The following is a 17,156-nucleotide window of genomic DNA, read 5'->3' as shown; positions in this document are numbered from 1 at the left end:
TTCTTCATTCTTCCAAAACATGTCCATTCAACTCCCCACTCAATTTGACTGATCCATTCCTATCGTTTAGCCGCCCACCATCATGGTCGGCTTTTCCTTCCACTTGCACCCTTCTCCTTCCTCTGTTATACAAATACAACCCCCTTTTCCATAGTTCTACTTTTCATCACCGCTAACTCTCTTGCTCCCCAAGTTATTTCTTTTCTTTCCTTTTCTTTTCATTTTTGTCTTGGCCTAATCAATTCTAAGACATGTCAATTATGTTGAGGCCGTGGTGCGTGTAAATACTTGAATAATAATGAATTTGTTTTCAAATCAATCTAATTTTTGTCAATATTTTGATTTTTTTAAATTTTTTTACTCTATTTTTTTATCTAAATAATTATATTTGTCTCAATTAATTTACATAACGGCGGATTTAAAATAATAAAAACTAATAATTAAAACAAATTCAACGAACTAATGAAAAATAATTAAATTAATGATTAAGATAAGTTTGAGCAAGTAAAAGTTTTGTTATGCCTTATATAAAAGTAGTAATTTCAAAATAATTTTTTATTTGTAATATTTAGTGCAGGGCTAAAATGTCATTTCAGCTGGTCATCCATTTGCCTTGGACGGAAAATGTCCACACGCAACACAAGCCTTCCTGGTGCCTGCATTGTTATTTCCTCCACGTCACTACCTCCCTTTCCCGAAATTTCCTCATCCTTCTCCCACGCTTCCTTCCTCCTCCTTTATATACCTTCTTTTCCTTCTCTCCCTCCACGCCAACTCAGTCCATTTCGATTCCCTCCTTTCCAAGCTTCTCCTGCTTCCAGAACTTTCCCTCCATCCCAAGCAACTCTCTTCAACATATTCGCTTCAATCTCCCAATTCTCCGATACTTCCTACTCTTTGATTGCATCTCCCTCTCCGTGATCTCCGCGATTCAAGATGTTGATGTCCATTTTTAGTTCCTTCGATGCTCTCTGCGCCGAGTTTTCCTACGGTCAGAGGTTACGCTTATCTGTTGACGGCGGAAATCTCAAGCCCAAGCTGGAGCAGAAGCCTTCTTCCTCCGTTGATTCTTCTGAGAAGAAACGGACGGCTCCAGATTCATCCAAGGCCGCGCCACCGACGCAACCCGGCGGAGACAAGAAACAAAGGCGGCGATTCTCGCCGAGGTTTGCGCCGGAGTTAGATGGTGTTCACTGCTTCGAGTCAATTGTACCTTATTGAATTTGAATTCATGCTTGATTTTCGATGTTATACGATACAATTAAATTAATTCAATTATGAAATTCGTGCCTTCTTCAAGCATCTCTCCAATCCTGACTATTCTTCTATTCCGCACAGGACAATTACTTATTAACACCTTTTGAAGGTGATTTGTCTTTATAATATAAGAAGTTTTGAAAAAAAAAATGATTAAAATTATAATTCTATCCTGCTCATAATTGATGTTTTTGAAAGTTAATGAAAAATTCAAGATTTTAAATTATATTTAATGAATTTCGTTTCTACTTTTGCTCTTTTCAATTAGAAGAGAATTATCGTGTTTTATTTATAAGAAAAGATACAAATTTTAATAAGGATTTTTTGTAAATATAGTCCATATCAACAAATAATTTAATATATATTATATTTTATAATATAGTCTGTTTATTATATATGTTAATAATATATAATTATATATTAATAATATTTTTTATAATTGTTTAAATGTTTAATGATAACTTTTTTATATATATCAATTATAAATCCGTCTACATGATCACACTTTTAAATTTTTAAAAATTTAATTTATATTTTTTATACAATTTTTTTTAATCAGTAAGCCACTTTATCTAATTTTCTAGGAAGTGTTTATTATATTTTTTCTAACTTATTCCTTATAAAATAAAGTTTATTTTTACTAAATAAATTTAACTTATTAATTATAGGGTAATTTAGTCAAATTTTTAATTGTAAATATAATTATCATATTTAATTTTTTAAAACTGTGTGAGTTATGTAAAGATTTTTTTCACTGAGTAATTTGATCAAACTATTTTATAAATTAGACGGAGGGAGCATATGAAATTTCTTCTTTTGATTGGGTATTGGCCAATGATCATCTCCTAAAGTAAGCTTCAATTCTTTGTGAATTTGGGAATACACAGCATTAATTATTTCTTACCTAATTAGTTTGAGATTGAAATACCTCATACTTAATGAGTTTGAGAATAAAATTTATGATTTGCAATTAGCATGTGAAGAAGATGCGAAATCATTCAAACTTACAAATAAACGAAAGCTATCCGCAAACACGTTGGCCCGATGCCGATCTGATTTATTTATTTATTTATTTTCCTTGGTAGCGTAGGCGTTATTTGCAGACTGCAAAACGAAAGATACGAAGAGATTCTAAGAAAATAATATTTAAGTTTCACATAAAAAATTAATTAAAATCTCCTTAATTTAATTATTATTGAATCTTGTAATAATTAAATTTTTTATTTAAAATTTTATTGTAATTCTCCTAAAGATTTTTTCCCCACTTTGATGCTAAAAGATAACGAAGCACGTTGGTCGGCTTTTTGTCACATGACGAATTTGATTCATCATGGATGCAAATCTAAGTCTGGTTCCTGAGATATTTAGAGTCTTAATTTAACTTCAGATATTTCTTCATGTTTATCTTTTTAACGAATATGATATTTAATATTTTTTTGGTAGTAGATATTTTGATATTTTAAATTTGGATACTTCTCTCCTACGTGTTTAGTGTTCGTGGCCATAGTTGAATTGGGCATTAATTTTGTCCATTCCTGGCCCAGACAATTTAACATTCTTTTAATAATTGATGTCCACTTAGATTGGGCTAGTATCAAGCAGAGATTGATCTGGCAAAAAATTAGAGAAAAAAATTCATTTATAATCTTTTTAGTTATAAAATTATTATTGAATTTAATTTTTATTTAGATTTTGTTTTACTATTAAAAATAATAAATGCATAATTTGAAATATTAAAATGAAAATTGCTAATAATTAAAATTTTAATCTTAATAAAATTAATTTCTTGCAAAAAAATCCAAGCTGGGCCAACCTTTTGTAGCAATAAAACAATTTTCGGCAAGGGAAAACTTATATGCCTAATTTTATATATTTAAGGTGTTTGCTTTTAATTAAATCAAAACATGTGTATTATTATTTAAAGACTATTTATTCTATAATAAATTATTTTTATTAATATTATTGATATATTAAAATTTGCTTATGTTAAATTAATTGGATAAAATTATATTAAATATATAATGTTAAGTAAGTAAATCTTGCTCTATCCTATATCTAAATATAGGAGCCAGGTCTGATTTGGTAGTTTTCTTTTTCGAATCACTTTGGCAAGTTTTCAAGTCTGACCCAATCTAACCAAAAGTTACTCTCTAGATCCAGCCCAGCTCACTTTGACAGTTTGTAAGTTAATACTTAAAACACCTAGGTTGTGTAAGTGGGCCTCAAACTCGATTGTTTCTAATAGAACAATATTTGTATGTAGCAAAAAAAAAAATAGTATTATATGATCTTCATCCACCAACACGTGTTTGATTATATTACGTAGGAGGAGTGATGACTACTTAAGTAGAGATTTTATTTTTAAGCTTTTATAAATGCAGAAAACATATTAAGAAAAGCTATCACAAGTGGACCTGATAATGTTCAAAATTGATTTGGTGAAATAGTCATATAAAAAAAAAATCACCTTATCCATGAAATATATTTCATAACCATTGGATAATTTGCATTAGCAGTAGCATAAGAAAAACACATTACACATTCTGGTTCTATATATTTTGACTCTAGGGAGCCTTAGGGATCCAAACGTTTAGCATTCATACTTTGACAAATGACAAGTATGTATAACCCAAAAACAAATCAGAAAATTAAAAGCAAGAATTTCTTTTAGAGGATTGGTCTGAAAGTCCCCTCCTCAATCCGATCGAGTCTAATATATTCTCCGACCAAGCCCATCAAAGATTAATCATTTCTCACCCCTGAGAAGCTCTCTCAAATTATGAACAAACCCATCAATATAAGCATCCGTGAACCCAGCTGTCCCCAACACCAACCTCCATTCCTCGTGATTCTCCCTCACCCTCCTCGCCACGTCACTCCCTTCATCCATCACCTTCTTCACCGCCTCACACAGCTTCTCCTTCGAAATCCACCCCTTCTCCGCCTTCTCCACCTCCACCGCCACCGCCAGCTCCTCCACCAGAATCCTCGTGTTCAGAATCTGATCACCCAAATGAGGACACAATACTATCTGCTTCTCACTCATTAGCGATTCCCACATCGACCCGAAACCGCAATGGTTCACGAAACACCCCACCGTCGGATGATCCAGAATCTGCGGTTGCTGAACCCAACCTCTGCACACCATCCCTCTCCCTCCAACTCTCTCTTCGAACCCTTCCGGTAAGGCCTCGTCTACCATGTCGCACCCCATCGGAGGTTTCAAGGAAACCAGGAAAGGTAAGCCCGTGAGCTCCAACCCTAGGAGGATCTCTTGGAACTGAGGTTTCTCAAGGTTGAGCTGTGACCCGAAGGCGCAGAAGACGACGGACCGGGGTTCGAAGCCGGCGAGCCAAGTGGCGATGGAGGGGTCGAGGTCGTGGTGTTTGGATTGGTGGGGTAAGACGGGGCCGGTGAGGAAGACGGGCTTGTGGTATTGGTGGGACATGTAGTCGCAGAAGCTTCGTTCGATCTCTCTGCAGGTTCGGATGGCTATGGCATCGCATTCTCGTAAGGCATTGGTGATGCGGTCGTAGAAGGTTATGTTGTCGCCGAACGGGAGGGAGAGGAAGAGTAACGATCGAGCTTCGTCTCCGCGAAGTATTACTTTTGTTGAAGGGTAACCTGCCATTTTTCAAATTGTCAATTACTTGTTTGTCGGCAACCATGAAGTAATATGAAAGAGTGTTGAACATTTGAGGGCAAACAAGAAAAAAAGTGGACATGATCATTTATCTATTGTAATCAAATTATAACGATCAAGTAAATATTTATATTTAATATTAGTTTTAAAATACTCTCTCCGGCGGTCTCAATTTATAAGATCTTTTTATGATAAAACTACACAAGTAAAAGAAATTCATTAAATACGTTTTATAATTTATTTTTCTTATAAAAGCTCCCAAAAAAAACCTCCATTAATAAAAGAGAGGGAAGAAAATTGATTTAAAAAGTAAAATAATGAGAGATAATATTGAAATAATTACCATTAATAAAAGCTTTTAAAATGCCTTATATATTGGAGCACTGAATTACCTACAAAAATATCTTATTTAAGATCAGGAGAGAGCATAAACTATGCTAGTTTTATATATACATGAGGTACCTTCTAATTTTTTTTAATCCTTTTTATCAGTGATCTCACAAAATTTATTTAAAATATTATTATTATTATTTACATATGCCCTGCATTAAAGGTTGGATAATTGTTGCCAAGAACCATTTAATTCAATGGCACGAACCTTCTACTTTGATGCAAGATATCATGGGTTCTATCGCCCCCATAGATAGGCCTAAAAATGAGTGGAGATTATGTCAAGATGGGTGTGTTTTGATTGTGTGTTGTGTATTGGGTGGCTGAGTGTTGTATGTACAACGACAGTTGAACTTCTGGAATGAATGAAAGGGAGCAGAAATAATATGATGGTAGAGCTTGGTGATTAATAAGAATATTATAGAAAGCTAATTAATTTTATAACAACTTTAACTAATACGAGTACTTCTCCCGATCTTAAATATAAGTCTTAATCACCTGATCAAAAATATAAAGCTTAATCAACTCATTCCTTTTTATTGTACTAATAAAAAATATAAAATTAGTATTAATTCCACATATTTTAAGTAATTTTTAATTTTGCCCTTCAAGGATTTGTTTCTAGATTCATCCCCGCCCTATGGTTTCCATTTTCACTTTTTCAGAGTAGATCAACACAAATCCTTCAACCTCTCATAATAAGATCCTCCAAAAGCAATTTACAACTTTTGATTGCATGGAGAGCATCCCAGGATTAAACAAATATATTCCAAATCTCAGTGAATTTAAAGAATTAATAATTTTCTTAATAGAATATGACATATGATTAACCTGGTGGTGGCTGGCTGATATCCTCCAGAGTTAAAGCCCTATCCTTTGGAACCTTCCTTGCAGGAACGAGACCTATAGCCAAGCTTGCAGCGCAAACGACGTTGAAGCACACCGTTTTGATCCCGAGCTTCCTGGCCAGCTCCGGCACCCAAAACGCATTGTCGTATACCACCAAGTCTGGTTTTGTTTCCCTCAGTATACCCACCACCTGGTCCTGGATCTTATCAGTGGCCGTGCACAGCAAGTGGTTTAACGAGAGGGGGATCTCCGACGCCGTTTCTGTCCCCTCCGGGAGGCCGGCAACGTGAGGGATCGTCACAATGCGGAAGGTTACGAGATCTGGGTGGCGGTTCAGGTGGCCGAGCTGAACCAGAGCTTTCTTCGGCAGCAGGTAGGTGATTCTATGGCCCCTTTTGGCAAGCTCGTTGGCCAGGTGCAGGAATGGAGTCATGTGGCCGGCGGCGAACCATGGAAACATAACTATTTGGAACTTCAAATCCGCCATTTCTGTGGAGTATCGATCGGATCTTCTTGTTAGTACTGATGATTTGTATCGTGGGAGAACTATGAACGGAGGGATAATTCAACACAGGAGCTAGAATCATGGAATGCAAAGTTTCAGTTTTGGGCAAAGGTTTAGGAGATTTGGTCATCGAATAATTCTATATACACACATGGAAATTAATTAAGATAGCAAATTAATTTATTTACACCTGATTTTTAACAGAAAAGCATGCACAAAACTAAAAAGGATCACGGGTAATTTTTTTTTTTAAATGAATAGTCACGGATCCAATAAGGTTATAAATATTCTTTTCAGACCAACGTTAGACAAAACTTGTAAACAACACCAGCCATTAAAGTGCAAAATAGCCTTTTTTAAAATCCTATATCTACACCAATTCACGCTTAGAAATGGGAGGTGACGGTATTTTTATAAATAAATAAGTGATTGTCATGATATTTAAGAAAATTAGAATATATAACTACACCAGTTATACATAATAACTACACCGGTTAAAAACAATTTTTTAAAATTAGAATATATAACTATACTGGTTGTATGGTGTAGATATGTTAAAAATAATTTTTTTAAATATATCTACACTAGCTCCTTGAGTAATCGGTAGATATCAACAACTAAACCGTTTTTCCTTTGTAATTGTTGTAGATGTGTTTTTAATTTTTCTCAAAACTCTTGTATTAGTTCATCGTTGTCACACTCAAGAACGCTATCGTCTCTCCCTCTTGCCTTATAGCCCAATCAGTTCCCAACGGCTAACTCAAATCCAAAATCAGTTCGTCACACTTGAGCAATTGAAACCCAAAATCTATGCTCATGCCTTACAACCCTCATCCTTGTTCTTCGTCTAGCTTTATTTTTGATCCAGTGCTCATGCTTCATCTTCAATCCTGTGCTAGTGCTCATTCTTGTTGCTTTTCTAGCTTCATCACCTTCTCCCTCTGTTCTTCAACTTCAATCGCTCGTGCTCATGTTGAGAATCCTAGGTATTTTTTAATTTTTGGTTTTTATTTTTTGAATTCTCTCATGCTCATATCCAAATTGATGTTCATTGATTTGTTTTCTTCAAATTTGCTTGTGGTTGCCTTTGAATTTTCCTTTGAATTCTGTCGTGATTGTGGTTGCGCATTTCGCTATTTTGGATTCCTTTAATTTCATCGCACATGCTTCTGGTTTTGGATATAAGAATGGTTTTGAATTTCTTCACTTATTTTGTTTCTCACATATTGTGATTTTGGATATAATGGAAATAGAGTGCATGTTTCTCTATTGTTAAAATAATTGAGATAGAGATATAATGGAAATGGAGTTCTTGTACATATGAAAATTTGTGAAATGTATCATCTTTTCATTGTTCAAACTCAAGAGATGTGGGATTGTGTTGGTCACTTCACTATGTCGGGAATATCCAATTCATTGCAGTTTGAAACTTGCATTGACTTTAAAAATTTAATTAAAATCTTGTTTGTGGATTATTGCTAGATAGGACAAGCAATTATAGTTAAACTGTGTTAGCATTTTTAATTGTAAATTTATCTAAAAATCTAACTTTTAAGGAAAATTCTATCAGCTTTTTTTTATAAAAAAAATCATGAGTGTTAGCTTAATTGTTAATTTTTCTAGCTCATAATAGTTAAATTTAGTTTTTTTTTTTTGCCAAAAAGGTTAGTTAAATTTAATTTGACAATAAAGTTTGTGTTTGGATTGTTAACTTAGGTTAAGTATTGTTGATGGTTGAAATATGATCGAATGACTGATTTATTGTGACTTTTGAATTGAACAATTGTGCTTTTTTGATTGGTTTATTTTCTGTAATATGATTAAGTGTTGGTAGAGGAGGCCGGAGGCATTGGGGAATTGAATGACTATTTTTTTTTGTCAATTATAAATTTTTTTTGGAAGGTTCAAATTTTAAAAGATATTCTATCAAAATAAATTTAAGACTTATTATTTAGTCCCTTTTTCTATATGGAAAGGGCCAAAAAATATATAATTGGCTTCCCTCTTACCTATTAGGTATGAGAGAGAAACCGACTCCAGAGAATATTGTTCTCCAAAAAATTAAAAATTTTCAACTTAAATTGAATATTCATGTGTTAACATGCTTATTTCTTTTTTTTTTTTAATGTAAAACTTGTTGTTTGGCCTTATCTTGATGGATTTAATGATAATCCATGTGTTTTAAGAAGACAAATTAAACATGACTTGTAATTAGATAGATGTTAAAAGAACAAGTGCATAGTATGCTAATGAGATTAAAGAAATTTTTAAAATTTGCTTAAAACAATACTAAAAATGATAGTGTAAAAGTTTTTATTATCCTTATAGAGATTAGTTTATGATCTTAATCAGTGTAGATATTTAATATCTATACTAATTATAATTATAACCGATGTAGATAATAATTTTTTTAAATAAAAAAGTTATTATCATTCTTGAACTTTTATTTAAGTTAGTTAACGAACCGGTATAGATCATTAATATCAACACCAAGTTGGATAACTGATGTAGCAACGAACAAACAAGATTTCAACACGGTTCTTGTCCATACCAATTATAAAATTGGTTTAAATAATCAATTTTAGCTAGTGTAGATAATCCCTTCCTTATCAGAGTAGTGTGGGGGCAGCTTAAATTATTTCTTCTTGGTAGCTCGCAAGATTCCTCATCCGGACAGAGGCATTAAGAATAGTGTCCTAAATCTTGAAAACCGAAAAGCATCGGTTTTGACTTTTGAGGATTAATTGAGGGATATTATATCTGCACCACATAAATTAATTTTTATAAAAATGTGAAAATTTTAAAATTAAATTTACACTGTGCAAGGCATATTTAGATAATTAAATTATAAAAATCATAAAAAAATTAATATTGCCTTGTACTGTTTAGAGAACATTTTGATAGTTAATTTAAAAAATTATAAAAAAATTAATATTAAATTAGATAATCATAATTAAGTCTCGACAGAATTATTAAAAAATTTTATAATTTTATAATCTCTTATTTTGATAAATATAAAATGAAAAAAATTTAGACCTAGACCATCCAAATCTTCATCAATAGTAATGAGTAACATGGTGCTCAACTACTCATTCCTTGCTGGCTAGTGAAGATAATTCAGATTTAATATTAAAATATTCATATTTTTTTATAGATTTTTATTTTAATAATACCATATTAAATATACTGAAAAATAAATTTAAAATGAAATACAAAAAGCAACTAAAAATGAAATTAAGGGCTCGTCTGCCTATGAGTACCTGATGAACACGGAATACAAACGCTTGGTGGGGAAGCCTCGTTAAGTTAGAGTGAGCCAACGCCTAATTAATTTTCAAAGGACAGAAGGCAATGCCTGTCACAGCGTAACTATCCACTCTTATTACTTGGCCAGGACATCATCACAAGGCATCGTCCTTTTGCTTTTCCTGCCAAGTTGAGAAAGGAATGAACGCATGGTTAGAAATTAGATTGCCCATGTAACTTTTTGTGGACCAAAAAAATCAGTTTATCAAAAATTACTTTAATAAATATTAATTATTATTAAAAAATTTATATTTAAATATATTTTTTAAAAAAATTAATTTGATAAATTAAAAGTTATTTGAAACTTTGAATCATATATGAAAAATGCTTTTAAACGCATAATGATAAAAAGTATTGATTTTTATATGATTTGTAATTTTGTTATACTTGTGCTTATGTTAGAAATGTTTGAAAATTATGTGATAAAATTTAGATAATATAAAATTTAATATCTTTATAATAAGAATAACAAATATAAAGTTAGATATCATGAACAAAAATTATATAAATAGTTTAATATATATTAATACTGAAAATTAACAAATTTGACTCTCTCATATATACCCAACGTTCCAAATGTGACTGTGTACCTCTTTTTTTTTTTTTTTTTTGAAATAATTGAATAGCAGGTGGGGTCTTCTGAGAGTGGTCTGAAGGCCAAAATTTCTTTTCATAAAAACTTACTGCACCTAGAAAATTCTTGTTGTTTGAGTAAATGGGAGGAAATTGAGGAAAAGATGTTCAAATGTCATAATGGCTATAATGTCCTCATGTCAAAATACACCATACTTCATGTAAAATTAAATTATTTGATAAAAAATACATTTTTATTATATTTTAAAATCAAATAATTTATATATTATGTTTTATTTGACAAATCAAAAGTGTTTTTTTTAATATGATCTTGAAATATTATAAAAAAAGAAAAAAATTAATTATTTAGTCCTTATAGTTTTAATCCAGTTGTAACTCAATTCCTGAATTTTTACTCGATATAACTCAATCTTTAAAGTTTTAATTTAATTGTAACTCAATCTCTAAATTTTAATTTTTACAATTCAATCCCTGTAATTTCAACCACTTAAATATTCATCACTATATCTTAAAGACTAAAATTATATTAAAATTTATTACTAATATTTTAAATTACTAAACCCGTTTAATATTTATAAATATTATAAATTTTAAAATATTTTAATATTTATAATTTTATTTTAAAAATATAATGACTAATATTTAAATGGTTGAAATTATAGGGACTGAATTGTAAGAAATAAAATTTAGAGATTGAGTTATAACGAGTTAAAATTTAAATATTAATTTATAACTGGATAAAAACTATAATGATCAAATAATTAATTATTTTAAAAAGAAAATGATTTTGTTTTACACAAGACCTTAATGAGATGAAAAGAACACAAGCATGAATACAAGGTAGCAGAAGATTGAGAATGGGTGCGAGGATGATGGCTGTTCATAGAGTAGATGCATAAATGGAAGGAAGGGCGACTAAGGGCAGCACGTGGAATCTAAGTTTTTCTCTCAAAATCTCTGAAAATTTAGGAAGAAAATATTGTATGTCTCCCACCTCATTTTTTATCGTATGTTTCTTTCCCTTCATTTTTCTTCTCTCATTTAACTAGGAAAAAAGTTATGTCCTCCTATGTTTTTCTCTAGAATTTTCTTTCTTTTCATATTTTCTCTCCATCCAAATGAAACAAAAAAATGTCATCAAATAGATAATTTATTGGGTGGTCTGTAGGTCTAGTTTGTTGTTTTTAACCTTTGTTTTTAGGTTGTTTGTTTTTGTACTTCTTTCCTTATGAATGAGGATTCCTGCACTTATTCAAAAAAAAAAAAAATACAAAAAAAGCTAGACAAGGAAACATAATAAGAGGATCTGAGAAGCCAAATGTAAGTTTGAAAAGTTAGCAAGAGTCACGCTGACCAAATCAACTTCTAACAACATTCTAAGGGCACTTTCACGATGTTCTTTCATCTCATGACTTATTTTTTTCAAAGCACTTTCTACAAGTTAAAAGTTGATTCTCAAATAACCCAACATTAGAGCTACAAATTACATAGGTGTTAGATTAGTGATCGCTCTCGCAAGTATACGAGATCACAGTAATAAAATATTCTGAGTATTTCAGGTGTCGAACCCACAAGAAAGTTACACTTCTACTAATTTAAATAATTAATAGTTTGAGAAAAATAGATAAAATGGATAATTTTGATAAAAATATATAGAATAAAAATAAATTAAGAAAATAATGATAATAAAAACGCAATCACTTAAAGCGTTTGGATTTAGGATTCACCTTATAGGTTGCTAGTTTCTACCATTTGAGTTGACTCGGATCAATTATAGTGACAACTATTCCTAAAGTATTCTAATATTCTCCCAAATTATTAGTCCCTTTTTAATTAGTGTTGAATTCATTCCCACGATACCCAAGCAACTAATTAAACCGTGAAGTTATAGTTTAAGTCACCATAAATTTCTAGAACTATCCCTAACCTAATTATTTATGTTCATTTCTCTAGATCTAAGTTCTCTCATCACCTCCCAGTCCATGAAGATTACCCATAGACTTGATTAAATGGTGGCCAGTCATTAAATCAATATAAAGAACAAGAGAAATAAATATAATTGAAAAAAGCAAAAAATATTCATAAATATAAATGGAAAGAGTCAAAACAAAAAAAATAGAAAACTAGCTCCCCAATCGGGTTACATCCTTATCCCAACTGGGTAATTTAGAAACACATAATAAAATTAAATAAAACCATTCTAAAATTCTCGATTATGAAAAATGATCACAGAGAAAATTAAAGAGTAAAAAAAATGATTATAATTTGTAAAACCCCTCAATGATCTCGCTTTCAGCCTTCAAAATATTTCTACGAGTTCCAAATATCTCAGAGAAAATTCTTGAGGTATTTAGATAAGTAATTGGATGCCTTCCCTCTTGATGGGAGGAGTATTTATAGTTAAAGTGGAGGCTCCTTCTTTTATTCCTTGTCAATGTGGGACTCTAATATATATATATATATATATATTTCTCTTTTTCTTCTATTTAGTTTATTCTTTTCTCTGCAAAATATAAAGATAAAAAAATATAAGTGGATTTTGTATTAAAATTTCTTTTTATCTTATAATTAAGTGATGAGGGAAAAATATATAAATATCAATTAAATAGATGTGAAATCTTAATAAATATAATCAAATTTAAACTAAAATTTATACATATTTAATTATAAAATATTCACTTATCAATTAGTGGGGGAGAAAAGCAATTTCTCTCGCTTTAGACATACGAGTTAGATGACCTAACTTACAGAAGCTAATAATAGAATAAGTTATTCAGTAGTTATTTTTTTAAAAATGTGTGTTTTTTTTTCCTTAAACAATTATCCCCTTTCGTTATTTACATTGAAAATTGCCTTATTGATTAAACTTTTTTTTTAACGCATGCAATCAATATTGAGGGTTTACATATAAGATTAGAGCAAATCGTTGGACTATATTTAGAAATGGATGGAATAACAATTATTTTTTTGGAGACACTTGCTTATTTAATACTATTTATGTTTGATGTATTGTTGGGTATTAAATGTGCCGTCTTTTTTAGTAGAAATTCAAAATCTTGGATTATTACGCTTTGAAATATTAGTAACTTTTGTTATATCCAATTCTCGTTGGTTGTGATGGAAGAAAATGAATTGACTACAACTATGAAACACCAATATTTTAAATTGCCTCACATATTTGTATCGGTGTTGAATGATGGATGAAAATGAATTAACCACACCACAACACATGCATGTAAAGTTACAAATATGGGCCAACTCTAACCATATAAATTGGTCTATATAAATTGACTTGAATTCAACTAATTTTTATATAAGTTAAAAAAAATCCCAATTCAATTGGCAGATTTAATAAGTTAGCCCATCTACTTAATTAATTTTTTGTATGATTTTTTTAAAGAAATTACACCCAAACGATGATAAGTTCTAACATGATAATTCATGCAATTGAAAAAGTTCACATGAAAAATGTGTGTGAGATTCATTTTTCCGTCATTATTCATTGATTACTTTGTGGGATCGTCATGCCAAAACTACCTCTCCATTTTTAATTTTCAATATTTTATTTTTATAAATAATATAATTTAAATGGGCCGATACTAAATCATTGGAATTACCCCATTTAATTTACGGGTTATTTAATTATGGGCTAGACAAGAATTCATTTTTAGTTGAGTAAATTTTCTTTTCAACCTACAATGGCTAATTCGTCCCAATTTATATAACCTAACTCATATTATAAACTATGCATGTATATACAATTAATGTTTGAAAGGTGGATCGTCCCGTTTTCTATATCCTACATCGGCGGAAAAAGAAAAGGAAAGAAAAATTCTGTTGTGGAACAATCAAAATATCTACTTGTTCCATTCTTTTTTTCCCAAAAAAAAAAAAAACTTACATAACATCAACAAACAAAATCGGTTGGTATTTATACAATTACCTTATCTTTTTATATATAATCTTGCCAGTTTCAATGCTCATTCAGCCATGGTGCTCATCAAGCTAACGAGGTCTAGACTATTCAAATTTTGATATGAACGGTCCAAATTTAAATATTTATTTTATTTTATTAAAATAAAAATTATAAAAATTTTAATCAATTTATTTTACTATCAATTTGAATAATATATATTTAATTTGCATAATTTAATTTAATATTAAAAAAATTTATAAATTGGCTATCCAATGTACTTTGGACAGTCTAAATTTAAAATTTGTAACTTGTAAATTTTTTTCTAAATTTTTTTAATCTGCAAATTTGGAGATTATCTTTAATTTTAATACTATATTTACTGAAATAAAAATTTATAAAAATTCTGAAATCTATACTGTTCAAGATATATTTAAATAATTAATTTAAAAAAATACAAAAACTTATATTGTTTAACTTGATGATAAAATAAATTTATTAAATTTTTTATAATTTTATCTTAACAAATATAAATAAAAAATTATATAATTAAATTTGAATCGTATAAATTAAAGTCATAGACTAATGAGCACTGAATGGGGCTGGATTCTTTACAGAAAATAATCAAAATATGATCCCATCCTCTGATGAATTGATGATCTTATATACGTTAGTCACCAGGTGGAGCATTGATTAAGTTTTTCTAGGATTGTGGTCTCTTCCAATTTCGCAGGGGTACATTTTAATTATGAATTTTGGTCAAGAAAAAAAATTAAATTTTTTTGAATGGCGCCCTTTTATTTAACCATCAACTCAATATTACAGATTACTCAGGGGGGAAAAAAACCAGAGGCTCTGTTACATCAACTGCATAATCTAAATGGTGTTTAATTTGAAATTCTCTTTCCATTTGTACAAGTAATATGTGATATTATTTGTTGAATTTAACATATGATATTTCGTTAAAAAATACTCTTTCCATCCTAAATTATAAGATACTTTTAAAAAAAATCTCACATACTAAAAAATTTTATTAAATACATTTAACAATCTTATCTTTTTAAAATAAAAATCTAAACTTTTAAAACTATCCATTATTTAATAAATTAAAAAGAGAATAAATGAAAATTAATTATAAAAAGAGAAAAGGTAATATTAAAATTGATACTTTTAATGAAACTTTAATTTACCTAAAATTTTTTATATTTTAAGATAAATTTTTTTAAAATTATTTTATAATTTAAAATGGAAGGAATATTATTCAATCGTGGGAGTTGTTTTGTTTTTTCCAATAGCCCATGCAAGTTGATCTTCTTTGTACCAGATCTGGGCTTTGAAAACTGATTTTTTGGCCCTCATCTATGGCCCACTATGACACTCAGATAAGTTTCCTGGAGGCCAGCCCATGATTATCTTTATGACCTTAACAAATTGTACGAAGTCGAGGATACAGATTACAGAGTGCCCGATTCTTGGATCCTAGTTAGATAGCAGCCATTGTGATTAATAAATGAAAATAATCACATTTATTCACCGAGAAATTTTTGTATATACCCCATGTGTCATGTTTTCTATGATCTCTCAGGCAAAATTATGCCATGTTAGTACCAGTTCAATTAAATAAAATTTTATATTTTATTAGTTTTAATGACTTTATTTTTTGAATTTATTTTCTTGTCTTCTCTCTCTTACCATTAATGACTTAATAAATGAAAAAATTACATATAAGTCCTATAGAGTAGACTTATTCACAAATAAGTTTTGTGAAATTCAAAAATCATAGTCAGTTCTCTTAAAACCTAAGTATAATTTAAAATTAAGTTACAAAAACAATAATACCCCTATTAAATATATATTACGTCAATTAAATAATTAATTTATAACTACTTTATTAACAATTTATAACTATAATTTTAACTTCTTATAACTGTATTTTCACATATTCAATAGTTAGAGAATCATGCATTACTAATAAAATTTAATATCAATTGTTTGTGACTACTTTATTAGTAATTTACAACTATAATTTTAATTTTTTACAACTGTAATTTCATATATTTAATAGTTAACTGATAAGTTTAATTAATCATTGAATATATGAAGTTACAGTTGTAAAGTTAAAATTAAATTATAAATTACTTATGTAATATATATATATTTAATAAAGACATTATTATTTTTTATTTAAATTTTAAATTATGCTTAGGTCTCAGAAGATTTAGTTGTAATTTTTAAATTTTATAAAATTTATTTGTAAATAAGTCAGCTTTACAGGACTTATATGTACTTTTTTCATAATACATTTATATTTACTATTATCTAACAGTATATTTTTGTTGAACAAATTTATGCAAGAATTTCTCATTATTTACCTAACATTTTATAACAAATATCAATTACAAAAGGTGAGAGGTGGGAACAATTAAAGTGCCACCTCGTTATGACTCAAATATGCGAAAACATTAAGGTTTCGCGGTTGTGGGTGGGGATCTCATTAATGTTCTTATAGATGACAGATCCTAGTCCTCTGCTTCTAACTTTGAGCACGTGCTCATGTTCATACAGGCTAGAGACAGCAAAGTGAAAGGGTGAATTATCCTTTCCCTTACAAAATATAATTAAACAAATATTATATTTCAATTTCCGACAACAAAATACTTTGATTCATCATCTTGTACGTGGAGCACAAGCACATGCCA

General features: G+C 29.7%; 2 protein-coding genes across 2 annotated transcripts; one reads left to right on the top strand and one right to left on the bottom strand.

Annotated features, from left to right (window-relative positions):
- Positions 1–758: 758 nt before the first annotated feature.
- Positions 759–1,299, top strand: LOC129298266 (uncharacterized). The gene has a single exon (XM_054936649.1). It carries the CDS (start codon positions 937–939, stop codon positions 1,219–1,221), a length of 285 nt encoding a protein of 94 aa, XP_054792624.1. The 5' UTR covers positions 759–936; the 3' UTR covers positions 1,222–1,299.
- Positions 1,300–3,774: 2,475 nt separating this feature from the next.
- On the bottom strand, positions 3,775–6,735 carry LOC129298265 (anthocyanidin 3-O-glucoside 2'''-O-xylosyltransferase-like). The gene is made up of 2 exons (XM_054936648.1): positions 6,122–6,735; positions 3,775–4,881 (listed from the first exon to the last, which is right to left on the bottom strand). Exons 1-2 carry the CDS (start codon positions 6,624–6,626, stop codon positions 4,004–4,006), a joined length of 1,383 nt encoding a protein of 460 aa, XP_054792623.1. The 5' UTR covers positions 6,627–6,735; the 3' UTR covers positions 3,775–4,003.
- Positions 6,736–17,156: the final 10,421 nt, after the last annotated feature.

Source organism: Prosopis cineraria, unplaced genomic scaffold, assembly GCF_029017545.1.
Source record: "Prosopis cineraria cultivar Desert tree isolate PC_DT_omini unplaced genomic scaffold, ASM2901754v1 PC758, whole genome shotgun sequence".
Classification (NCBI taxonomy): domain Eukaryota; kingdom Viridiplantae; phylum Streptophyta; class Magnoliopsida; order Fabales; family Fabaceae; genus Prosopis; species Prosopis cineraria.
Note: the sequence above shows the minus strand (reverse complement) of the source record. Positions and strands in the feature narration are given on the sequence as shown.